At 39.9% G+C, this 26,040-nt stretch overlaps 1 protein-coding gene across 1 annotated transcript in view; it reads right to left on the bottom strand.

Moving 5' to 3' along the window:
* Positions 1–3,696: 3,696 nt before the first annotated feature.
* The window catches only part of SLC9A4 (solute carrier family 9 member A4), a 63,072-nt gene continuing 40,728 nt past the window's right edge, over positions 3,697–26,040 (bottom strand). The window contains exons 8-12 of the mRNA XM_032255564.1: positions 24,794–24,955; positions 19,186–19,282; positions 14,085–14,216; positions 12,851–12,938; positions 3,697–5,869 (exon numbers count right to left, since the gene is read on the bottom strand). Coding sequence (XP_032111455.1) covers positions 5,517–5,869; positions 12,851–12,938; positions 14,085–14,216; positions 19,186–19,282; positions 24,794–24,955 — 832 coding nt within the window. The 3' untranslated portion in view covers positions 3,697–5,516. The remainder of the gene's footprint in view (positions 5,870–12,850; positions 12,939–14,084; positions 14,217–19,185; positions 19,283–24,793; positions 24,956–26,040) is intronic.

Genomic DNA, 26,040 nt, shown 5'->3' with positions numbered 1-26,040 from the left:
GGTCTTGCTTATCATCTAATTTTTACAACATTATTAAGTTTATAAAAACAAATTTTCAAAACGACGACAGTTTCTACTGTATTTATGCGTCCACTTTAAAGCAAAGTTCTTTTTTGGCAAGATGGAGCTTCTCTGTTGTTCTCCTATTGGATCTTTCCCAAGCAAGAAAGAATTTTGTGTAAATCTGAGTCACTTATTAAATTCCCAAATCTACTCAAGGAGGAAATCTAGATCGGTGGTTATGAGCCAAGACAGACCTGATGTCTAAGGTCTTCCTTAAAATTAGGGAGACCTTGGACCTGTTACTTAATCTCTAAACTCATTTCCCTTCATTTTGGATGCACTGAAACTAGCATGTAAAGCATTTTAATGGAGCCTGGCACATAGTAAGTGCTCTATAAATGCTGGCTATCTATTCAAGGCTGATTTCTTAGAACACAGAGTAAATACCTTGATTTTAGGACTATCTATTTCACCTTGAGATCTGTATTACTATGGAAACAGTTTTGGTTCAGTCCACAACATGGTTTGTAGTTAATGTGTTGAATAAACCCCAACTTGAAGAAGACTAGGCAATGAAAATTGTGATCTCTAACCTGCCATGCTTACTTGGGTACCCCTGGCTTGAAGCTCATTAGAGCCTCATAAAGAAAAAGAATTTATTAAATCAATTATTGTGCACAGATGAAAGGGCACATCACTTGCTAATTACAGTAGTGGCTAGCACTGATGCAGGCATCTCTTTTATTCCCCTTAGCTTATGGTCCCATTAGCAATTAACAGTGACTGATGTCCTGAAAGGAAGCATTCTGTGTGCACTGCTGGGTTTTCTCAGGAGGAATTAGAAATGAGATACTTGACAGAGTTTAGCCAGAAAAAAAAAAGAAAAAAAAAACAATTTAAACTACAAGAAACCACCTGTTTTATTTGCGGATAAAATATACTTGCAAAAACCTTAAACAACATCAACACACTCATTGACTTCATTTATTAAGAAAAGTTTACCTTGCCTAATTTTGGAAAAGTATGAAATGTATTAGAAACTATTTTATTTCATATTGAAAGTGCTTAAACATTTACCTCTTTAGTTAATATTCACAAGTTAAAATAATCACTTTTTTGGAGGGAAGGTATCTTACAGAAATGAAAGTCCAAATTGAGGAACTAAACTCCAGTGAGTGTTTTCTCAATGTAGAAATTTCCCTTTTCCTCACTGTGTGCCCATGACAGTGCACAGAAGGAAGGCCATGGTCTCTCTGAGAGTAAATCAAGATTAGAACTGTACGCCAGGGTATACCAAAAGCAAGCAAGCAAACAAACAAAAAAGCAATATTGCTGATACTTGAGGTAATGACATAAAACAATCAAGATAAAGTTGTGCTTGGTTGAAAGATATGACTCCATATTCAGGCCCCATCTTTGGTCTGCTCTTAATTGATGGATGCTGGATAAAGATGTGTCCAGGTAGAGCTGGGATCAAGGTGGTGTTCTCTATTTCTGTCACATCTTCGCCCTAGCTCCCTCAAATATCCTCTCTTCTACCAATCTAGCTGCCTTTCAGAAGTCTCAGTATCAGTTATTTACACCTCTTCACATAATTAAAATAATGTATATACTCTTTCATAAGCACATGTACTTTAGCCTAAATAATTATAGCTAATAGTGATCAAACTCTTCTACTAAAAAAAAAAAACACCAAGCTGAGCATTTTACATATATGATCTCATTTAATCCTCACAATCATCTTATGAGGTAGATATTTTATCCATTGGTAAATTTCAGCTTAAAGAATGATAATTAACTTCCCCAAAGTCTCATAGCTACAAGTGGTCTGATTTCACAGCCTGGGCTTTGAAATAACTATATTATTGAAAATCTAAATGATCATAGTGTCAGGAGTCTTGACAGGTGAGCCAATATTCACAGGGCTTCTCCGCAAGCTGAAATCAACACGCCAGGCTGAAGACTTGAATTCTGCCTTAGTAGTCACCTCTTATAGAGGAAAAGTAATTTCATCATGAAATTCAGGTAATTCCAGCTCTGCCTCCCATGACCCTTCAACTTTTTCAGAGAAACACAGTTTAGAGCCTTTGTGAGAGAAGGAAAAGAATAGAGGAAACATAATAAAGCGTCCAGAATCTCATTCTCCACTTCGTCAAAGTGGATTCTCTTCTAGGTCAATGTTTCTGTTCTAGCAGATAGGTTAAAGACAGGAGAGGTGCCCATGACATCATGTCAGACTTGAGGAGGATGAATAAGAACATTTACCATGTTCCAAACACCAGGAGTGTGTGGCAAATCTTTAAGGTGGAAGGCTACCATATAGGAAAAATAAAAGGAAATGGTACTTAACTTCAGAAATTCACTGAAACCCACGACCCTTCAGGCTAATAATATAAATAGGTTAGGTTTTGGGAAGTTAAAAACAAACAAAACAAAAGCTCTTAGAGGAAAATTAGGATTGTGTGTGTTGTGCATCTGATTTTTTTAGGATGAAAATAAAAGAACAAATTCTTTGAGCCCATTGGCAGAGAATGTTGACTGCTTAGTGGACCAGAAGCCAGGCTTGGAACAGGAAACTTGATGCAATTTCGTCCCCTTTCAGAGAGGAGTAGGGAAGAAGCACCAGGCTCTCCTTGACACTCAAGAGAATGTCCTCTCTGCTGCACTGCTGGGTGCCTTTTGGAAAAACTCGTCATGGGAAATTGATAACCAGAGCATTCCTGGGCTAGCTTCTGTACACTCAACCAGTCTCCAAAGTGCACTGCTCTTCCAGAGTACTGTATGGAGGGAAGATCTGATCACACTGCATTTTCAGACAATAGTGAATGATCAAATAGAGAGGCCATTTTGGCTGTGAGCTCTCCAAGTCTGACAGAGCCACCAGAATCACAGCATCACTGGGGCCCTCAACCTACCAGAAGTTTTAGGAAGTAACCTCAGGGCCTCTTTCCAGGCTTGAACAGCCATGGCCAGTCAGTGTCTAGATGAGCAAATGTCCTTAAACAACTCCGTCAAGACCGCTGCCAACTAAAGAGGAAAGTGCTACTCTACTAAGTCATACCACCACTCACCTTAATGGGATCAGCATCTCAGAGTAAAACAGGAGAGTTACACAGAGTCCACTAATTCTTAGACCTTGCTGGTTGCTCAGGAAACGGGCCTTCATAAGGGATTTCTGTTGTTGCATGGAAGGAGTTCAGTAAGGGATGTAGGAACACTTCAGGTCTCAAGAACTAGTTTTCCTAATGGCACTGGAAAGGTGAATTCTGAAGACTTCTCTGGGCTGCTGTATCTCCATCTGCAGTTTAAGGATAATAGCCCACTGCCTTTCATGGGGCACAGTTTGTTTTCTGTTGTTGTTGATTGCTTGTTTCTTTAAGCAAAGAGAACAAAATCTGGCTGGGTGCAGTGGCTCACACCTGTAATCCCAGCACTTTGGGAGGCCAAGGCGGGAACTTGAGGTCAGGAGTTGGAGATCAGCCTGGCCAACATGGTAAAACCCCATCTCTACTAAAAATACCAAAATTAGTCAGGTGTGGTGGTGCACACCTGTAGTCACAGCTACTTGGGAGGCTAAGGCAGGAGAATTGCTGGAACCCGGGTGGCAGAGGTTGCAGTGAGCAGAGATAGCACCACTACACTCCAGCCTGGGTGACAGAGCAAGACTCCATCTCCACAAAAAAAAAAAAAAAAAAAAAAAAAAAAAAGATAAAAAACAAAGATTCCTGAGTTTTATGTATGCTTCTATCCCTTTAGGCTGATTACTGTTATTTGACAGTGCATAATTTTTATTAAAATCAAGATACTTAGACAATTTAGAAGCAGCTTTATATTTTAGGTTCAGAAGAAGAAAGACAATGGACTTTTTTGAAGGCATTTCTATGACTGCAGCAGGAAAATGAGTGCAAATCATTAAAAAATAGATAAATTCAGGAGAAAGCATATGTCTAGTCAGTAACTAGCATCCATGGGTTATATTAGAGGACAAGCAAGCATCCTTCAAGGAAAAGTAAACTCTGAGTGGGCATCAGATAACATCTCAAGACACAATTTTTATCATCTCCAAAATAAAAATGTCTGACAACACCTTTTCTAATGCCCTTTACAGCTTTAAAATGCTATTGTGAGTTTAACATTTATAGATAATCTACCATGTACAAGGCACTATAATAACTGATAAGAGAAAATGATGAGAAAAAAGCCCAAAAATACAAAATAGGGAAAGTGGTGAGACAAAAAAACACAACAGATAAACAGATACAGTTTAAAATGAACAAAGTGTCCTCCCTGTCCTTCAGCTCACTGACCACCAGAACGAACCTACGTGTGCATGGATAGGCGTAATCCACAGGTAAGGTACATGGCACATCCAAAGGGATGTGAGGGCACCAAGGGAGAAGGTAAAGGCTGGTCTAGAGAGCAGGATGCCTTGATCAGGGCCTTTAAAGACACACAAGATTAAACCAGCTGAAGATGGTAGAGATGTCAAAAATAGTGATGGCAAAAGGGTATTTGGTTAGTTGCATATCGTAGGTTAGTCATTTGGCCCAATAACAACGCTTGATAAATGTTTCTTAACTTACTGGTGGCCAGAAGCAGAGAGGGAAGATGGAAGAGAAAACAAAAAGCAAGGAAAGATAAAGTAGTCTCATAAAATTGAAGGGTTGGAGTGTGAGATTCAAGGTTGAGTTCGGGGATGAAGAGGATGGAAAATGAAATTGAAAAATAGTTTCATCCCCTAGGGTAAAATTTCACACCCTACAAATGCACACCTAATAAATATCTGTTTTTAATGTCATTGCTATTAAAGTCTGTTTATGGCTGTTTTGTTTCTGATATTCATTTTTAAAATAAGTATTCCAATTATGAAATAGACTGTAAGCCCATTGTTCACAGATTAATCCTGTAGTGTGTATCACGTCTGTCATTGCTAGTGATTAAATAAAGCAACTTCATAACACATTTTATCTCTGATAAAACATAATTATTGCATATTGAATATGAAATCAAAATCAAATTAGTTTCAGTTTGGAGGGAGGACAATCCAACTGTGAACTCACCATGTAACCTTGGACTAGATGGCCTTGTCTATAAACACAATGGGTTGAGTAAGGTGACTTCAAAAGCCCCTTCTAGTTTTAATTTGATTATAAGTTGCATATGCATATAGGCAATGTGAATTACTGACCAATAACACTTGTATCTCAATATATGGCTTGGATCTGATGCTCCTGATGGAAAGTTCTTAGGAATTCTTAGTGACTAATTCCTGGGGTGATTAACTTCTCTCACTCACATGGAATTAAAAGGTACCCCACACTAAGAACATGGCAGAGCCTGAAAGTTTGTTCCCAGTCATTGGAAAAAATCTTCCTGCTGCTTACACATCCATGTCTAATAGCTTCAAAACAGCAAACTCAATAGCTCGCTTCTGAATTTCAGAAATTCTCCTTTCACAGTTATAGGAAGACAGATTCTTGAGAAACACCGAAAAAATCTTGTGGACAATAACACTATTTTCTTTGGAGCAAAGGACTGTGGGACCTGTGATAGTCCCTGCCGTGTTCACGGTCAGTTGTCCACCTCGAGCGAACTGCGAAGGCCTCACCCTCACTCTCTCCTCCAGACTCACCCTCCTCATCCACTGCGTGAAACGGAGGTTTGGGCCTTAAAGCCACCCTCCTGCTTCCACCCATGTGCTCTTCTTGGCTTGTGCTTCTTTGATAACCAAAGCTCAATGTCTTGCCTCCTCTGCGTAGGCTCTTCATTGGGATTATTTCTGGTGCCTGTTGCTTCTGAAGTGACCTTATCCGAGAGTGTGCGCTGAACGTGATGGATGGGGATCCTGGATTGCTGCCGTCATCATCTGGGAAAACATCATGACAAGAAGGGGAAAGAATAACACTTAAGACCAGAGTTAAGACTTAATATCCAGATGGCAGGAACTCAGAGTGAAGCAAAGCCCTTCCTGAGGTTTCAGCTCTTACACTCAACTTTCTATTTATTTATTATTTTTTATTGTACTTTAGGTTCTGAGGTACATGTGCAGATCATGCAGGATTGTTGCATAGGTACATACACAGCAAGGTGGTTTGCTGCCTTCATCCCCCCCATCACCTATGTCTGGTATTTCTCCCCACATTATCCCTTCCCACCCTCCTGACTCCCTGCTGTCCTTCTCTTAGCCCCCTCAACTGACCCTAGTGTGTGAGGCTCCCTCCCTGTGTCCATGTGTTCTCTTTGTTCAACACCTGCCTATGAGTGAGAACATGTGGTCTTACACTCAACTTTCTTGTTAGCATGATTTTCCCTTCTCGAGGTCACTGCTGCCCCAAGGAGATGGAAGGACAGAAGCTTTAAGTGCAGTGTCATAAATAAATAGAAATGCATGAAAATGGTGTATCAAACCAGTCTCCCCAGGTAAGTAAGGTAGTGTCTTTTTGCAGAAACAGATCAGTTGGCCATAGACATAAACATGGGACACAAAGATTCTTGGTCTTGTCCAAAGCCAATGCTACACAGAAGGTTACGTGGTGCAGCCATCTGGAAGTGGTTGCTTTTATCATTATTTGCTTTTTAATAAGTGGTTACCAGAAAGCAGTACATCTGAGTTCCAATCCTTTGATACAGAAAGAGTCAATTCTGGAGAAACGGGGATAGGAGGGAGCCACGGCAGAGATCATGGTGTGACCAGATGCCCTCCTTTCAGAGGAGTAAGCAGGTGACAGACTGTGACTGGCACATGATGGGAACTTCCCTTTCCTGATAATTTACTATATCCCTGTCCCTATGCTAATCCTTTTACATACTCATGCCATTGAATCCTCATAGCGGCCCTTTCAGGTGAATAAAGGTGTGACTCTCACAAGTAAAGTGGCTGAGGTATCACAAGGTTAAGCTATGCTCAATATCACACACTGGTGAATATGTGACTGGAGTTTGAGCAGAGCCTGCTCAGCTTCAAATCCACTTCTTACCATCAGGCCTCCTTGCTGTCTCCTTGATGTATCCACGTGCAAGAGAGAGGGCTACCTCGTAAAAGGGGAGCCAGCAGCAGTCTATGCAATATCCCCTCTTGGATTCTCTTCCACATCCCTAACCCATGCCTAGGACATTGCCTTGTCCCCACTTCAATGTGCACACATCTTCAAAGGAATATTTCTCACATATCTCATTTACTCTCATTTCCTCAAAGTCTTAGCCTTACAAATTTATTTTCCCTTTAAATATCCTCCTGCTAATTTAGATATTTTCAGGCATTTATATTTAAATCTGAAAGCCGTGTTCTTTCTCCCATTCTCCTTCCTAAAAAACAAAACAAAAACTCCACATCTAGAATAAATATGCCCAAAGGTTTACACTTGAAAAAATGTATTTAGGATGTGGGACACCTGAAAATCTTAAAATATCCTGCTCAGTAATGTTTTTCGTAAAATGTGACCAAATTATACTACGAAGAAGGTAGCTTGGAAATTGGGCAAAGAAGACCAACTTCTATCAATAAAGAAAACATTAATTGATCTATCTGTCCATTTTTTTCCATGACTCCCCTCTGACGTCTGCTGTATGTTGGGGCCTGGGACCAGTCCCTCTGGATCCTTAGTGCTTGGAGCACTAATTAAGGAAAGAATGGCCTGGAGACTTCTGTCCGCAAACCCTGTTCTCTCACTCCAACCTTTCCTGCTGAGTGCCCCATCCGTGGACAGACCCTAGTCGCAGTTTTGGTTTCCTGACCGCCTTCTGGGTTATTGGACAGTGGACTCCAAGCTCTACAGTGGCATGGGTATGTGACTTGCAAAGTTTCACTCAACTTAGGTGACTAGAGCTGCCCAAAATTGAAGAAAGAAGTTGGCTGGAAAGCAGAAGGCAGAAAAAGGAAGAGTGAGGACTGTGTTTTGTCCTTTTTTTGTATAACTCTCCTCCACATGGGCACCCAGGCAGTGCAGATCCAGGCAGAGCAGTGGATACTTTGGCAACAAAATCTGAATTTCTATTCTTTTACCTTTCACCTGGCCAACAGACAGACAGCCTTAACTTCTGGACATGGGCACCCTGGGGTGAAAGGAGAAATAGGGAAAGTGCTTCTGCTCGGCGCAGGGCAGGCCTTAACACAGAGGACGAACTACCTGACGCAGCACGCACTGTTCAGAAACCCACACCTGGAGTGCAATCCTCCCAACCTCCACATTTTTTAAACTTGTGGTAAAATATACATAACATAAAATTGACCATTCTAACCGATTGTTTTCATCTAACTATAAACAAGTGTACAGTTCATTGCATGAAGTGCATTCACATTGTTGTGTTAACACCATTCATCCCCGGAGATTTTTCATCTGCAACAATGCACACAGATTCTAAGCAGCCTCAGGACATATAAGGGGTTTTCAGGCAAGACATCTCTACTTATAACACCAAGTGAGCCTTAAAGGCGACAGAACCCTGGAAGAGCATGGGAAGTCCCCCAAACCAGCATGGAGCTCCAAGACATTCAGAGCAAGAAAAGTCCTGACCTTGGAAGGCAAGGGGAGAGCTAGGAAGGGAAGCGTTCTCTGAGTTTCAGGCGGGTTAGCCAGGGACCGCCTGCCTGCAGAACAAGACCCTCCACTGTCTCCCCTAGATCCCCTCCAGCCATTCTGGTGCAGAAAGATTTCAGGTTTGGAGAGAAAGATTCTAATTATCAATCGTGCTTGGCTACACACTGAGGACTATCTCAGCCTCATCCTGATCATTATTATAATCCTTTTTAATGTATCATGGTTTATTATTTTTCATAAATCATAACCATCGAAATTACAAATTATTCACAGTTAATTCCAAGCCAGCCAGAAATCAGTCTGCATATATAGGCATAAGTTTCAATGACAAATAAGAACAAGTGTATAAAATCCTACAGACACAACCCACAACATATTATAGAGCACTGATTTCCCATCTTTAAAACTTATTAAAGATAGCTAGTAACGTAAGTGTTGTTCCATTACTTTTCCCTCAGTTTTCTAGTTTACTCTCTTTGTTCACCTAGATGAAACTTAGAACCAATTGAGTATCTTTGAAAGAAAAGAAATCATTAGAACTAACATGTCATTTCAAGTCTGAATTAATTCATGTAGAACTGACATTGTGAAGGGTTGTCTTTCTTTCAAAGGACATCTGTGTTTACCCATGTAAGACTTCTTTAAATCCCTATGTAGTAATAGTAATAACGACTAATATTTCTTGCACATCTACTTGGATCCAGGCTCTGTTCTAGCAGCTTTATGTACCTGTTCATACGTGTACCCTGCATGAATGTGACTGGCTTCACATCGGGACAATACAATTGCATATGGAGGGAACCAATATTATCCTCTTTATAGATCGGAAATGACAGTGTGGAGAAGTAGAATTTTATTTTTCCTTCATAGAGATTCTGTCTATTTTTTCCTGGCATTTTATGGCTTTGTCTGAAAGTGTGACTGAGATATCCGTTAGTGAGGACATCTATTAAAAGGCTAGGATCCTGTGACCTATTTACTAGTCTAGTGAATAATGCACGTATGCTTCCAAATGTTAAACAACTCTCAAATTCTCGAATAAACCCCACTTTGAAAGATGTATTGTACTTTTAAGGTTCTACTGTATTTTATTTATAATGCTTATTTAAGATTTGTTCATTAGTGCTCAAATGAGGCTGCTGCACGGTCATCTCCTGCTACCATAGTCATGCAGTATTGATGCCCAACTCATAAGAAATAACTGTCGTCTGGGCCTGGTGGCTCACACCTGCAATCCTAGCATGCTAGGACGCTGAGGCAGGAGGATCCCTTGAGGCCAGGAGTTATAGATCAGCCTGGGCAACATAGGGAGACCCTGTTCCTTTTAAAAATTTTTTTCTAAAAAAATTTTGTTTTTAAAGAAATAACTGTGACACTTTCTTGTCTTCTCACTCAAATAACAAAAATCGTGCCAGGTTATTTGTACCAGGAAAATTGTTTTTAAAAAATTAAACTATTGGCCGAGCTCAGGGGCTCATGTCTGTAAACCCAGCACTTTGGGAGGGTGAGGCGGGTGAATCACCTGGGGTCAGGAGTTCAAAACCAGCCTGGCCAACATGGTGAAACCCCATCTCTACTAAAAATACAAAAATTAGCCGGCATGGTGGCACGCACTTGTGGTCCCAGCTACCTGGAGTCTGAGGCAGGAGAATTGCTTGAAACTGGGAGGTAGAGGTTGCAGTGAACCAAGACGCACCCCTGCACTGTAGCCAGGGAAACAGGGCGAAACTCCATCTCAAAAATAAATAAATAAATAAACTATTATATGCCCTATTTTTATCTGTTGCTCTTTCGTTAGTTTTGTTTGCTTTTGTTTGTGGAATAGCTGACTCATAACATAAAATAACGCCAGTTGCTAGAGTGTGTTTTGGGAATAGATGACTCAATCAATGAAGCAGAATTGGGAATCCAAAATTCTCTCCAGGATAAATGGCTTTAGCACAAAAAGGTGGCATTTATCTTGAAAAAAAAACCAGGAGCATCACTATTTGAAAACAATCTGAAGTGCATTTCTACTTTAATTCTTACACAAAGATAAATCTTAGATATGCTGAAATTCAAATGGGAAAATTAAGCTATTAAAGTTCTTGATTAAAATAATTGGGTGAATCATTTTTGAAATTTTTCTGTGGAAGATCCAGCAGCTTTAATAAAAATTTCTGAAGGCCAGGCCGGTGTGGAGGCTCGTGCCTCTAATCCTGGCACTTATCAGGAAGGCGGATCACTTAAGGTCAGGAGTTCGAGACTAGCCTGACCAACATGGTGAAACCCTGTCTCTACTGAAAATACAAAAATTGGTTGGATGTGGTGGGACATGCCTGTAATCCCAGCTACTTGGGAGGCTGAGACAAGAGAATCGCTTGAACTCGAGGGGCAGAGGTTGCAGTGAGCCAAGATCACTCCACTGCACTCCAGCAGGGGAGAGACAGAGACTCCAACTCAAAAAAAAGAAAAAAAAATCACTGGCAACATATAGGAGAGAAAATGGATGATATCTTTGTTATATAGAGTTCTTCAAATTCATTTCAAGAAAATCAACAACCAAATAGAAAACAAAACAAAACAAACAAACAAAAAATGAGCAAAGGCAGAAACAGAAAACTTCACCCTAAGGAATATCATTTCCAAAATCTGAAAGATGTCCAACTTCACTAAAAATCAAAGAGATTCATATGAAAACTAAATCTGGCATATAAATTTTATGCTATCATGTTACAGATTACTCAAAAGTTTGACAATAGCCCAGTGATATTAGGAAAAGATCCTTCTTTTACAGACTGTTGTTGTGAGGGTAAATTAGTGATAAAATCTTTTGTGATGGTGTTTTAACAATATACGCAAAAATTTAAATCTGTATTAATTTGACCACAAAATTTTACTTCCAGGAAAGTATACTAAGGGAATAATTGCTCATTTGTGAAAATACCAATCACAAGTGGTCCAGAGTGCTTATTATATATCATTGTTTATATTTATTCTAAGTTAATAATACTGTATTTATTGATTAGTAAGTAGCTTAATAAGCTTTGGTACATGCATATAATGAACTATGATTCATTCATTAAAAATGAATATTAGATTCATATCTATTGACATGGAAACCTATATACAATATATTGTTCAATGAACTAGGCAATTTATAAAAATTCAAAACAATGACTATACTCTGACTTTATGTATAATATGACATCAAGTTTTTCTGATTTTTTTTGTGGGGGCAGGTGTCAGTATGGGTAGTGTGGGAGTCAGGTGGGTACAGCATAGGAAAAAGTCTAGAAGGAAGCTCACCAAAACATTCTATGGTGATTATACCTTGGCATTGAGGTTGCAAGTTATTTTGACTTTCTTGTTTATGCTTTTCTATACTGATTGATTTTGATTTTGTATCAAGTATGTTTTTAAATCAGAAAAAAGTTTTATTTTGAGGTAATTATATATACTCCTTAAAGATTAAATTCTAAAATCCTATATGTTTAGTTTCCTTGAATTGCCAACATAATTTTAACACTTAAAAATTAGGAAAATAAAAATAGATAACATGGCATATTACAATTTCCATAGGGTTGTTGTGTTTTAATTTTGCCAATTAAGGATAGTTACACACACACAATTTCTATCACCATTATCATCAATTCAGAAAGAAAGGACTCTTAACCAAAATCACAGGAAGAACATAATCTGAGATTTTAAAAAAATAGTCCTTCAGATTGAATCAATTTAGCTTTATGAGAATTTCTTCCTTGTCACCTTTTGCTAATAGCAAATCATTTTATACACATACAAAAATAGTAACTTTGCTTTTATTAGAATAATAAAGTTTCAATAATTCTAAGAATTCCACTTAATAATTAAATATTAAATGGGAAACATTTAATCAGTGAATTTGGTGGAAATCATTCCAGTGAAACTAAACCAGCTTTGGAGAATTTCACTCATATTTAAGTGGTGGGTAAATATGGCAACTTCAATGAAACCCCCTTTCACATTTCTTCAAGATGAAATCAAATTATGACCCTTGGGCTCTATCTGGCCTGCTTCCTCTTTGTGTATGGCCTGTGAGCTACAGATTGTTAGTATATTTTAAGGGGCTGAAAAAAAATAGAAGACAATATTTCATGACAAGTAAAAATTATATGAAATTCAAATTTCAGTGTTCATAAACAAAGTTCTGAGTTCCATCTATGAAAGAAGTTGTTTTCTTCTTTTTCCTATTATATAAGTAACCTACATAATGTTCTCTTGGTCCACACCCCCAGATATTTACCATCTGACTACAGAAAAGCAGCAGAGCAGCCAGGGGTGCAGCTTACCTGAGATCCCAGCAGCTCTTGTGTCTCTTCCTGCAGATTGAGGATTCCCGTAGGGAAAGGAGAGGTAGCGGATATTCTTGGTGCCAGCCTGTGAGTAGCAAGTAGAGAGAAAAAGCAGAATGAGCTGCTTCAATTAAGAGAGCTTCACAAGGCAAATAAAGGGAAGGGCCAGACACAGTGGCTCATGCCTGTAATGCCACCACTTTGGGAGGCAGAGGTGGACGGATCACCTGAGGTCAAGAGTTCAAGACCAGCCTGGCCAACAGGATAAAACTCCGTCTCTAGTAAAAACACAAAAATTGGCAGGGCGTGGTGACGGGCGCCTGTAATCCCAGCTATGAGGAGTCTGAGGCAGGAGAATAGCATGAACCCGGGGGGCGGAGGTTACAATGACCTGAGATTGTGCCACTGATTGCACTTCAGCCTGGGTGACAGAGCAAGACTCTGTCTCAAAAAAAAAAAAAAAAAAAAGTTAAGGTAAAATAAAAAAGGGAAGAACACAGACCTGTTCTTTGGCATCTTGTTTGGATTACTGGCTTTTAGTTCCGTTTGTTTAGAAAAAGCAGAACACGCTAGTCTCCAATATGTATTTCCTTTCCCTCTCATGATAAAATAGGCCATTAGCAACCTTTTAAAGTTACTCCCTGTCCCCACTGAGGTTAGGTTTGAGATTAGGGTCTGCTTCTCACCCCCCTCCATCCAAAGTGCCAGTAAGACTGGTATGCTATGGCCTCCAATGGGAAGAGTGCAGGAACACAGTGGCTGATGTGAAGGTGAGCCCAGGTGTCTTGGTAACAACCGATCCCTTCCTATATCTTATTGGGAGAGAAGTAAGCCTCCTAGGGTCAGAGGGCCTGGTCCAGACCCAGACCCCACAGTGACCAGGTGCTGACCATGAGGACTGAAGGGAGACCGTGGCATGGTCAGTACCCGGTCATCATAAGGTTTGGATCTAGACTCACAGCTCAACAAGCGCATTGCAGTTCCTGTCCCACCATGGAAGGCAAAAGCTTATGGGCAGATGCCTTGGATCCCTAAGGCCCTGTACCCAGAGAAAAAGGTTGCCTTGGTGTCCTGCACTCTTACTTTTGTATCTCTCAAGTAACTAGATGAGGTTTTGTTTGTTTAAATATCGACGGTCATGCATGTGAGAATATCCTGTACAGGAACAGGTTCAGCAGGTGACAAACATTTGCAGACTGAAGGAATGTTGCAGTCCCCAGCCCCAGTGTACCGGCTTTCCCCAGGGCAGGCTGTGGCCTTTCCTCATGCTCTCCCTTAACGTGTTCTGGCGGCGGATCAGAATCTCTTTAGCCTGCTTCTCACTTGTCTGGGGTTTGAGGTTGTATTTGTTGTAGGACAGGGTCTGCAGAGAAAAACGGAATGTCAAATACTTAAGGACTCTTCCATACAACTTTCAGCCAAGGAAGCCATGGAAATATCAGGAACCTAAGACCAGGAGAGTGGGTGAGCACCTTGGAGGTAAGCTAGGCATTTGCCTTGGTGACGAACAAGCAAGCCTCAGTCCCCAGAAGAAAAGTCTGTGATCCAAGGTCACCGCTCTCAGGGCGCAGCTGTGGCTGCAGCCTCTGCCTTCTGCTCTAATCCTTACAGCAGTTCTTCCCTTAGTTACTTACAGGCTTGGCCTGCCCCATGCACGCACTTTCTTTTCCAGGTCATGTTTTTGATGCCAGGCCAATGAATTTAGCAGGAAAGGAAAATACCAAAACTAAACTACTTTGTGAATTTCCATAAGGTTGTTGTTTTTTTAATTTTGCCAATTAAGGATACCTACGCACACACAATTTCTATCACCATTATCATCAATTCAGAAAGAAAGACTCTTAATCAAAATCACAGGAAGAATATAATCTGAGATTTAAAAAACAAAATCCTTCAAATTGAATCAGTTTAGCTTTATGAGAATGTCTTCCTTGTCCTTTATCCCAGACCAATGGAAACTTGTCATGGACCATACGCCAACATCAGTCAGTCCTCAGACAGATGCTGGTGAAATGCTTAACTGAAATTTCTTCTCCCCCTTGGTGCCCACTAAACGTCCACTAATGAATGCTCAGTTTGCTAGGGGTCAACAGGTGACATACTGTGTGCACTGATAAACCACAAAGTCCTAGTGAATGACAAGATTGGGACTGCAGGTGCTCTCCCTCCCAAGTCATGGATGCTGTGATGGGATAGTCAGTTCAACTGCAATAGAGAAAATGCTCTATGTGACAGGTGCTGTGGAAGGCACAGGATTAAATAAGTGAGTAAATCAGAATTACGGTCTTCAAAAGGCTTACAGTGTCCTAGAGAAGTTAAACCAATAGGGATAAGATGCTATGTGTGCAGGTAAGTGATAAGATTCTGGGATCATCGAGGGTCACAGAGTACAGGCAAAGGGCACTTCATCCAGTCTTGGATTGGAAAGATTCAGTGTACTGAGAGAAGTCTTGAAAGATGAGTGAGTGTTATCCTGAAACTAAATTCCAGGAAGAGGAAACACATGAGCTAAGACATCAGCTGTTAACCACCTTGGAGGTGACAGGACAGTCAGAGGATGTGCTGGGAAAGAGCCAGGAATGGGTCTGTTACCACAAATGAATGGGATTCTTCATTCAAAGTGTGTGAGAGGTGAGACTAGAAGGGCATGGAGGGGCTGGGGCCAGGCCACAGGCAGCCTGCTAAGGAGTAGAGGCTGAATATTTCAGGCCATGTGTTTTTTAGGTGGGTGCACACACTTCAGACAGTGCCACAAGACACCCCACGAGGTGAGGAACAAAAATACTAATACTTCTATTTCTACTGATTTATATTCAAACAAATACAAAACAGATTAAGCTCTATTAGTACTTAATATATGAATTTATAATGTGCCCTCACTCAGTCCATACATGAGACAGTCAAGTCAACAAGGGATTGACAATAGCAATTGTTTTACCAGCTTTCCGTTCATTGTTCATGTTTCAGTGTATGTACATCCCATTAAACAGATTTGTGATTTTCATTGTCTATTAACTAAAGTAATCCTCACAAAATAGATAATTGTATAAAAATAGCATCATAAAGAAGGTGTAAACTGGACTGCCAAGGTGACTCACGCCTGTAATCCTAGCACTTCCAGAGGCCAAGACAAGTGGATCACTGAGCCCAGGAGTTCGAGACCAACCTGGGCAATGTGACTAAACCCCATCTCTACAATAAATACAAAAAAATACCTGGGGATGATGGTATGCACCTGTGGTCCTACTACTCAGGAAGCTGAGGTGGGAGAATCAATTGAGTCTAGGAGGTCAAACCCACAATGAGCTGTGATCATGCCACTGCATTCCAGCCTGGGTAACAAAGTGAGAGTGACACCTGTCTCCAAGGGGAAAATAAAAGAAGGCATAAACTGAAGGCCGAGGGAACAATGAGGGAAGGGTGAAGCTAACTTTCTCCTTCCTCCAATGGGAGCTCTTTATCAGCCACTTTTAGCAAATTAACAGATCTGACAAGAATTTGGCCCAAAACGTTGAATTTTGAAGACAGTTTGAAATATGGATTCTTGTCAATCATTAGTAAATACACCTCAACCTATGTGTATTTTATACGTTGAAAAATTTAAAAATGGTAACATGACACTGTTGTGAAAAATAAACCAAGAATTAGGAATGTAGAGACAGATTTTACAATTGTTCATCAATTTTAAAGTCACGCAAAACTGAATTCAGTGTGTGTGTGTGTGTTTGTATACACACAACGTATTGCTAGTAGGATTTCCTACACCTAGACCTACACCTAGACTTGGGGAAAGGCTGCACATTTTAAGGAATACTTGGACATTTGGCTTCCTATTTCACCTCCCATAACCTCCCATAACCCACGTGCTTCTCTATTTTGCCTGTCTGCAGGGAGCATAGAAGGCTCTATGCAGGTAACGTGCATGCAAGTTTCTTCCCTCCACTCCCTCATTTCTGTGTTACAGTGGAGCTTGTATTTCCCACTAAACCTCGAGCCCTAGAGGAGAAGGAAGCTTTTCTTATTCAGTGCAGTGTTCTTGATGTCCGACACATTCTAGATGTGCATTAACTATTTGCTGAAGGAAACTGAAATTGGATAAATTGCTCTCTTCCTTTGAAAGTACGCAGAAATTCTGACAGTGATCTGATTATCCAGGCTACTCAGGAACCACCCATCAATCTGTGACCTATCCCGGGGAAAGCGGCTTTCCTCTCTTATAGGTTTAGAAATAGCGTTTCTCTGTCTCCATTTCCACTGTGTTTCAGAGAGCTTCCTCTGTGGTTGTCCTACCAGGAACTTCCAGAGTTGAGTCCCTTAAGCTTTCCACCCATGAAGATTCTGTCCTGGGTGTGCCGAGTGGAAGGACTTTAAACAGGATTGGCTGGAGTCCTCCTAGGAGCAACGGATCCAGCAGGGCCAGCTCGGTTTCAGATCAGCTATACATTAGGGTTGCTCAGAGTTAAACTGCATTTATTCTGGTCCTGCCCTGAAGTAAATCCCGATGCCCAGGACGGCCTCTTTCAAAATGTGAACAGTGAGAAATGCCCTGGCCAGCAGACCTGCACCTATCACCCAGGCTAGAGAGTGCAGGATGGCCAATGCAGATCCTTTGCGACATTCCTCAAAAATGTAGGTTGTCTGCCAGAAACAGAGTAGATATATAATTGTCCTGAATTGCATTTTCAGGTAGACTTTTCTTTCAAGAGATCAAGAGGACCACATTGGAAGAGAGAATTCTCGTGACCTTTGTAAAGCTGAGTGAGGAAAGGAAGATGGGAAGGGGTAGGGCTGGTGAGTTTGACTTATGAAGTAAGCAAAGCAGTCAAAAAGCTACGTCACAGGTTTGTAACTGCCCTCTGTTTATCAATTTTGTTCTCCCTATTTGGCTCCCGTGGTGGTCAGCAATAAACTCTTTAAATGGAAAGAGGACTATGTGCTTTAATTTGAGGGCAATGAGGAAGGGAGATACTGTGTAGCTTAGAAGGTAGAACTCTGGAAGGCAGACTGCATGAGATACTTATTATTAAAAGAGAGGAAAGGAGCCTATCTTGGAACCTGCATCCGAGGAAGAAACGAAAGAATGAGCAGTTGACCTTACCTTAGACTGGACTGGAGTTGTAGCATCTCCACCTCTGTTTCCAGACCTTTCCCTAAACTTGACCTTCATTCACATAGAGAAAAGGCTGAGTACCAGGCACTCTCTGGGCTCTGGCTCTCACTAAGCTAGCCACATTCTTCAAACCAGGAAGTTGTTATCTATTATTTATCTAAGGTGAGATGGGATAGTCTTACTGAAACAGTTTAACTTGGAATGATTTGACAGGTGTGGAATTTACTCTAAGCACACTACCATTGATGCTGACCTGTATTCCTCCAGCTGGTACAGAGCCTCTCACTGACACATTCCTCTGAATCATTGACCTTTGAGTTGAAACAGGAGACCAGAGAACATTAACTTTCATTGGCTTATGTAAGTCTGAAGTCATGAAATGAGCACAGGGTGGGTGGGTGGAAGAACTGTGTTTGTAACCTGGATTTGTTTTGTGACCTTGAACAAGTCAGAAAACCAACTCCACTAACCTCAGCATCTTCTCTTTGAAAATGAGGAGCTTTGCCTAGATGATTTTTTTTTTAGTTTCCTTAAGACTATGATCAATGTCACAAAACCAAAGGCCCTCAAAGTGAATTCATTTCTAATCACATCCAAGTATTAGAATTAGGATGGATAATCAAATCCTCAAACTTGAAAAAACTTCTCATTAGATGACTTCGTTAGATGACTAATTAGATGAATACATTTAACTAAATCAAAGTTTCAGAAAGATTCATCTACTTCCCCCAGAAATGTTCTTAGTATGCACTTTGGACCAGGTCCCAAGGACTAGTATAGATTTTATATCTAGTTCCAAAATTAAGAAATAAGATGTCTCCTTTTATTCAGGAACTGAACGATCTCAACTTTCTCATCTTTACTGTAGTCAATACAATTGAGACAACTGCACTGTGATCAGCATCCTGGTGCCATCTTTGTTCTGTAGTGTGGTGGATGAGCTTCTCTGTAGGGAGACCTGCTGGTTCTGGAAAGCACCAGGCTACAGGGCTAGGGCAGCCTGCCCCCTAGAGACGATAACTAGATTTGCATTTCTTTTTATGCCACAGGTGCCAATTGTGCAGCAGAAACATGGCAATTAACTTTCTATTCTCCAAGCTAAGCAGAGAGAAAATGTTCAGCAAGAGACCACCTTAGAGAGGGTGATGTGAGCATCAGGGGACTCTGGAAGGACTGTTTTCAAGAACAGACAATGGGGGCCACACAGGTGGCTCGTACACACCCTTTGCCGAACTTGGTACATGTTGCACGTCAGAATGTCCCTTATGGACTCCACATCTTCAGGGGAAAGTCTTTTGATTCCTTGTATCCTCTGGGCCCTGGAATAGTCATTGGAGAAGAGACAAGCATTATTCTTTCATTTGGCAAGAGGTGCCACAAAAATATCAGTGGGCCTTGCTCTGTACTGAGGGGCATCCTAAGTTCCAGAATCCTACACATAATTTTTCCTGTTGTTCTAGTAAGTTGATTTGAAATGTCAGAACATGTGTCTTGACTTCAGGTTTTAAAAATATTGTTCCTTTATTGATAGCTTATGTATAGTAATTATTTCAACCCATTTTTTTAAAAAAGGCCTAAAGTGATAACAAACACATTAATTTTTTCCTCCAAATCTGTTGTGAATTGAAATGTTTGTACAATACAATAAAAATCAATTGTTAGAAAATTATACCATGCCATGCAATCCACTAAATGCAACAGAAAAAAAGCTGACTCAGTGAAAGGCGAACTCTTTGCTAGTTTTATACTTACCTAGCTCATTGAGGACAGGTGACAAACAACTCACAGATTAATACCATCTACACACCACATTTTGATTAGCATTTATCTAACAGAATATTAGTTTCATGAGTACATTATATTGGAGTTGTACCTGTAAGGATTTTACCTTTGTTTAAGAAATAATTGAAGAAACCAGAATCACATTTTACAAGGGCAATTAGACCATTTATACCATGAAAGCCAGCCCAGCTCTGAGATATTGTACACCGTGACCCCTTCCCGCCCCTGGAAGGGATTAAAAGCCGGGTTATGCCTGTGCCCAGGTTAGCAGTCAATGCACAATTGTCCTCTGGGGATTTCAAAGTCCTGACATTGCTAGGGGAAGAAATCTCATGTACCAAATGTATTTTATTACAATCCAGTGGCAGTAGTTTTAAAAAACTTGGTATTACATGAATAAAATACATTCCAAATGAAACATAAGAACAAAAGAGAGAGAACTAAAAATAATTAACTCCCTTTTTAATACTATCACCTTCCTTAAAATCTTGATATAAACCCTAATGGGTTTGTTCGTTTGTTTGTTTCTAGCTGCAGCTCGTTTGAATTTTGAATGCAGAAGGGCACTGAAGTCTTTGATACCTGTTTGCATATGCTCTTAAAATAATTGGTCACAGACATGAGTAATTATTAGCTTTAATATAGGCCACCTTTTAAGTATTTTTCAAAACATTAGTAGCAATACAGCCATAAACAGCGAAGACATTTTAAAAGAAATGTACATTTGATAAAATATCTTAAAGGACTTGGACACTGGCTGTCACAGCATGCCTGGATTTTGTTTGGCAATGCTGTCTGTAGACTGACTAATGCCCTTTCTGCAAACTGATTGAAATCAGTTTCCATATCTTTACGCTGCGAATGTCACCTCTATTGACACACAGTTACCACCCTTGGTGATCTAAACATTATTATCAGTGCATTTAAACCTAACTGTTTAAATGTCCTTCAAATAACATTTATTCCAATTTAGATATGCCCACACACTTCCACAATCTGAACACATTCCTTTAATGTGGTGAGCGTGATGTACTGCTAAGCAGAAACAACAGCTAGCCAAATAGTTCCACTTTCTGCTGAAACAACCAAATAGGAGAAACCATTGATAAAGGAAACGGTAATAAAGTTACATTTGATAAAGCAGTAGGTCTAACTTGGCACTCTTCCCAGTTTATAACTGACCACTTTGGGAAGGACAAACCTAGTTAAAGTCTATTCAGGATCTGGCTGGAATGAGCACTCCAGGTATACCAAAGGCACTTCCCTTCGTGGAGCCACACTGAGAAGCCGCAGCTATAGAATTACAGCAGCTGTCATTCTACAGCTATAGAATTGCCTCATGTGGGCAAGGTAATACCTGGAGCTTCCTTCATGCCACTTCATTAGTAAAATCATCCCTGAAATACTCACAGCACAAGCACAGGAGACGCATCTTTAGAAAAACGGAATGAGTAATCATTTCTATATCAAATCAACTTATAAACCAAGACTCTTGTCACTGGACCATTCATTCATTATCTATAAATAAGATCTTCAGCACTTTAAATAAAAATTCTGCCACAATTTCAGTCAAACTGGGAAAATCTGAACCTAAGTATATTTGAATACAATGTCCATATTTCCCATAACTCCTTTTACTTATCTTTTATATTGATATATAATACTTGTACATAGTTTTGGGGTATATGTGATAATTTGATACAGTTATATAATCAAATTAGGGTAATTGGGATATCCATCACCTTACATTTTTATCTTTTCTTTATATTAGAAATATTCAAAACATTTGAAATGTATAGTTAAACTATGGTTACTCTACTGTCCTATCAAACACCAGAGCTTATTTCTTCTATCTAAGTGTATATTTGTTCTCACTAATCAACCTCTCTTCAACCTGCCCTCACTCTCTTGTCTGTTTTGGTCAGTTACTATAGTAATGTAAAAACAGGCTTCAATTCTACTACAACATCTAGGAGAATACACATGTCATAGTATGAAGTTCCAAAAGATCAAATATTATTTACTAATTCATTTAGAATAATACACTTTTTTGTAAGCAGCTTAGATGTGAAGTCTGTGGGAAAAGTAGGCTCAGATGACAGGAAGACTTGCCTGCGGTGCAGACAGCGGCACCCACCAGCCGCCCTGTGTGTGCAGCTGCTTTGCATCTTTTTACAGAGGTCACCAAGATGACCAACATTTGGAATGAGTGATGAGTGGCTGAGAAGATGTTGCTCCTCCTCAAAATACGGTGTTCCCTTGTGGAAGTGAAAAATGGCATCCGAATCTGCTTCCTAGTCTTCCATATGAGAATGTGGAAATGTGAATTTATACCTGTCAGTGTGTGATCCGTTAGGAAATTCTTAGAGGACAATGAAGTTACTTTGGGTCTCTTTAAAAAACAAATAACATATTAAAATTATTTGAGAGTTTTAAAACACATTTTGAGGTTGTATGGTTGTCATTTGTTATGCCTACAAATATATAAATATTTTAATATCACTTTAATTTTAATCAAAAAATGTTTAAAGCTTCAACCCTTTTAATCAGCTTGAGCCTCTATCTCTGATAATTTCTAACAGCTTATCATGGATGAGATGTGCTGCTTCATCAAAGTAATCAAAGTGCATAGTCTACATATTCATAGGATTGTTTTGAGTTTAAAATAAGATAACATATGTAAAAGCAATGGGATTCCAAACAATCAACACCATCCAAACTCTGTAAATAGACAACCGTGGTGGCAGCATTCTCCTGAACGTCATAGAATCTGAAAATCTAAACCTTTTGTAGAACAATTGCTTGAACTTCTAAGGAAAAAAATACCTGTGCATTTTGTTGTTATAATCTCATACAGAATAATAAAAAGCAAACTGAGTACACATTTCTTTTTCCTATTATTGTATGAAGGTTTGTTTTGTAAAAAATTAGCTGCTTTGATCTTAGGAGAGGAATTCCTTTTTGCTTCATGTCCTACAGATTTCTGATGAGATCAAATAAATGCAGTTTAAATACTAAATATGTATTAAATATCAACTTTAAAACATCTCTCCCACCCCAGTTAACTAACTGCTTGGGTTATAGGAGGAAAAGGAATTATCTCATACCTATAAGTCTCTCTCACTTATCTTAAATTCATTTCTAAAGAATTATTGACTCAACCAGCAGGCCCCACTCCAAATAAAACTGGTTTAAAGATTGTCTTGAGGTCAGAAATGCTTATGGCTGATGTAATGTAATACAAAAATTCAAAATATGCTTTACCACCTGGCAGACTGATTCTCATTTGAGATAACACCCCTACCTTCCTAGACCAAGAGCTCACATAAGTGAGCAAAGCAATTGAGGAAGTTTCTAATGGCATTAACTGGCATTCATCCCTCAGTGAGCAGGTCAAAGGCGAGGAGCCCAGGTGAGGTGCACCTCTCATAGACTTGCATAGCTCTCTATTCTTTAAGATTATGTTTGTGTGGACTTTTTTATGAATGTCATGACCCAACCAGCAGAGTATGGTGTCTATGAGGGCAAGGCCTGTGTCTGCTTCATGGTGCCTGGCACATATGAAGTGTCTAACAGACAGGATTTGATCAAAGGTGTCAAATGCAAGAGGATTCCAAAAAACTCAGTAACTAAGATAAGTCAGATTTAAATGCAAAATTTTTAGAAATAAAGGTCAATGCAAAAAATTCTTGACAAATATAATATCAACATTTTAAATAAAAAGAAGATCGATATGCCTGATGTTTCCTTTGCCTGGGGCTCCACTGTGATGCATTGCCAATATATATCTGTCAGCACTTTTCCACTTTAATATCAGAAATTTCCTTAAAGCCATGTGATGGGCAGCACCAAAACAAACCAACAAACCCCACCATGACTCCCAGAGAAAAGTCACTGAGAAATAAGGCAGAAAACTTTTTATTATACTGAGATATCCTCAGGGATGCTAGTTAAGATTCTTCTCAGGCCATGTAAGAAATGCAAGGGCGTTTCTGATTTATTAGCAGGCAAGGGATGAAGGTGTTGTCTCAGAAATAACACTCAGGCAATAGTGACAATTTTATTGCTACCTATTCTTAGCTCTTCTTCCAACTTGCTTTTTAAATGTGAAGACATAATTGAAGCATATGAGCAAGTGCTTTTACCTGCGGAAGACAACAGGATGGAGGGGTCCATGTTCCTTACCCTAAATATATGTTGTGAGTAATTTTCCCAATTTATAAACTATTCGTTGGAGAAAAACTGGGCGTCTTTGGGAGATTAATGAATTCATTTGACATTGAAGAGGCTCTCATTAACAGCTTAAGAAGTATTTAGCCAGCTCTTGGGACACGTGGCTATCAGAGGCTCTACTACATTGCAGAGAAAATCATCTTGTAATGATGGATTTATATTCCAGTGTCTCCCCTCCCTATGTCCTGCTTCCACAACAACGCCCTGTGGTCCTCTGTTCCCCAGAAGGCCAGGCAACTCCCTGCTCCTACTCCAAGCTGGTCTCACATAGACTCAAGGCAAATTTCACAGTCTCAGGTAGACCTTCGCCTTACATGCAATTACAAACACAACTTTCTCTTTATATAACCCACCAATGACCACACCTCTTGCTATCATCACTCATTCCCAAATCCAACTTATCATCTCAGAAAGCTAACTCATCTCCCATGTAAAAGAGGAAGAGAAATGGCTTATGGGAAGAAACACAATGGTAGGAAAGATAGAATCACATGCACAGGGGTCATGTCAGGAGGAAAATGAGACAGTCTTGTGAAATATGCTGCGATTCTACACATTCACTTGCCCTTCCCTCCCAAAGAAAGGTATCATACAACCCTAAGTAAGCAACATTTGCTAGAAAGTAATTTTTCAGAAGCTAGGTAAAATATGTTGAGCTTGGACCACACCATAAAAATGCCAAGACTTAGATTACATATTTTCTTCTTCATATTTCTGCCTCTTTACTCCTCGTATACCTTTAAATGAGGCAATGAGTTAGTGCCCCTTGGAATTCTGACAGTGAAAGTTTAGAACAAAGAACAGACAGGACTTACTGATGGGGTATGGAGAAAGCCGTAGAGCTTAGTATCCCAGTTTCCACCATCTCGATGGCTTGTTTCATTTCCAGCTTCTTATACAAAGAAACAATGCTTGATTTGGGTAGGTTCTCTCTGATGAGGATTTTTCGTAAGTATCTATGATCAAACTTCTTAAACCTAAAAACAAAAACCAACATTTTGGAAATCTTGAATGTCTATATGTGTTACGTAAGTATACATTTCGCTTAAAACAAACTACTTACTACTTAACTTTATTCTGAAGAAACATCAGGACGGTGCCTGGAATTCACAGCATTTGAACACATTTTTTAAAAAAATTCATAGTATTTATGCATTTTTTAAAATAAAAAAAGAATGGCCTCCTGGCCTGAATACATTGAAAATCAACTAAACAAAAGGAAGGGACAAGCTGCAATCAGGGCAAAAAGTGTGTATAAGTGAGGCGCGGGGGAGGCCCAGCCCAGCTCAGCTCCAATTGTAAGAGAAGAAATGAGGGGGCTGAAGCTTTTGAACAAGTGTTCCATTCTAATAGCTCATAACAGCGGCAGCTGCACTTACAGTAATACTGGCCTATTCAACCAGAAACCAATAACTTTAAATGGCCCGGTAGTTACAGTAGTTTTGCCCCATTATGCTGCAGATCATTTTGAATCCTACCAATTAAAGGGAAGAAAAAAACCCTACATATGTCCCAATAGCCTGAATGATGGAGACTCTGAATAGGCGAGACTGATGGCCGCTGACTATTGTAAGGAACCTCTGGCCGGCCCATTAGACTGAGCTGTGCTATGCATATGGTGCCTTCGGAGTCAGCCATTTGTTTGGAGTTGGAATTTTCAACACTTTCAATCATTTTACATTCAAAGAGTAGTTTGTCCACCTGCTTTATTTTCTGGAGGCGCACATAGCTCCCCGGGCTGCTGGCTTATTATCTGGCAATTGGTTTCCTGGTCCATAAGGTGCGCAGGCTCTGTCAGCTAAGTCCCTTCAGGGTTAGGGCTGGCTTCCTGAGCTTTGCTGTCTGAGGTCAGCTCAGACCAGGTCTCCTTTTGTTCCAACTGGCTCGATCTTCTGTCTTCTAGTTTTCTGCCCTCATGAGAAGCCATGGCTTTTGTGTATTCTCAACCCACGGTAATCACCTCCCCAACCCAAACACTCTCCCTGACATTCTTCTCACTGAGCTCACCTTAATCTTGTCCTGTTGAACTCCAGAGGCTGCCCTCCTCCTCACCTTCCTGGGT

Source organism: Sapajus apella, unplaced genomic scaffold (genome assembly GCF_009761245.1).
Source record: "Sapajus apella isolate SASKATOON/1434 unplaced genomic scaffold, GSC_monkey_1.0 scaffold89, whole genome shotgun sequence".
NCBI lineage: Eukaryota > Metazoa > Chordata > Mammalia > Primates > Cebidae > Sapajus > Sapajus apella.
The sequence above is the reverse complement of the archived record's forward strand: the minus strand, read 5'-3'. Positions and strand labels throughout refer to the sequence as shown.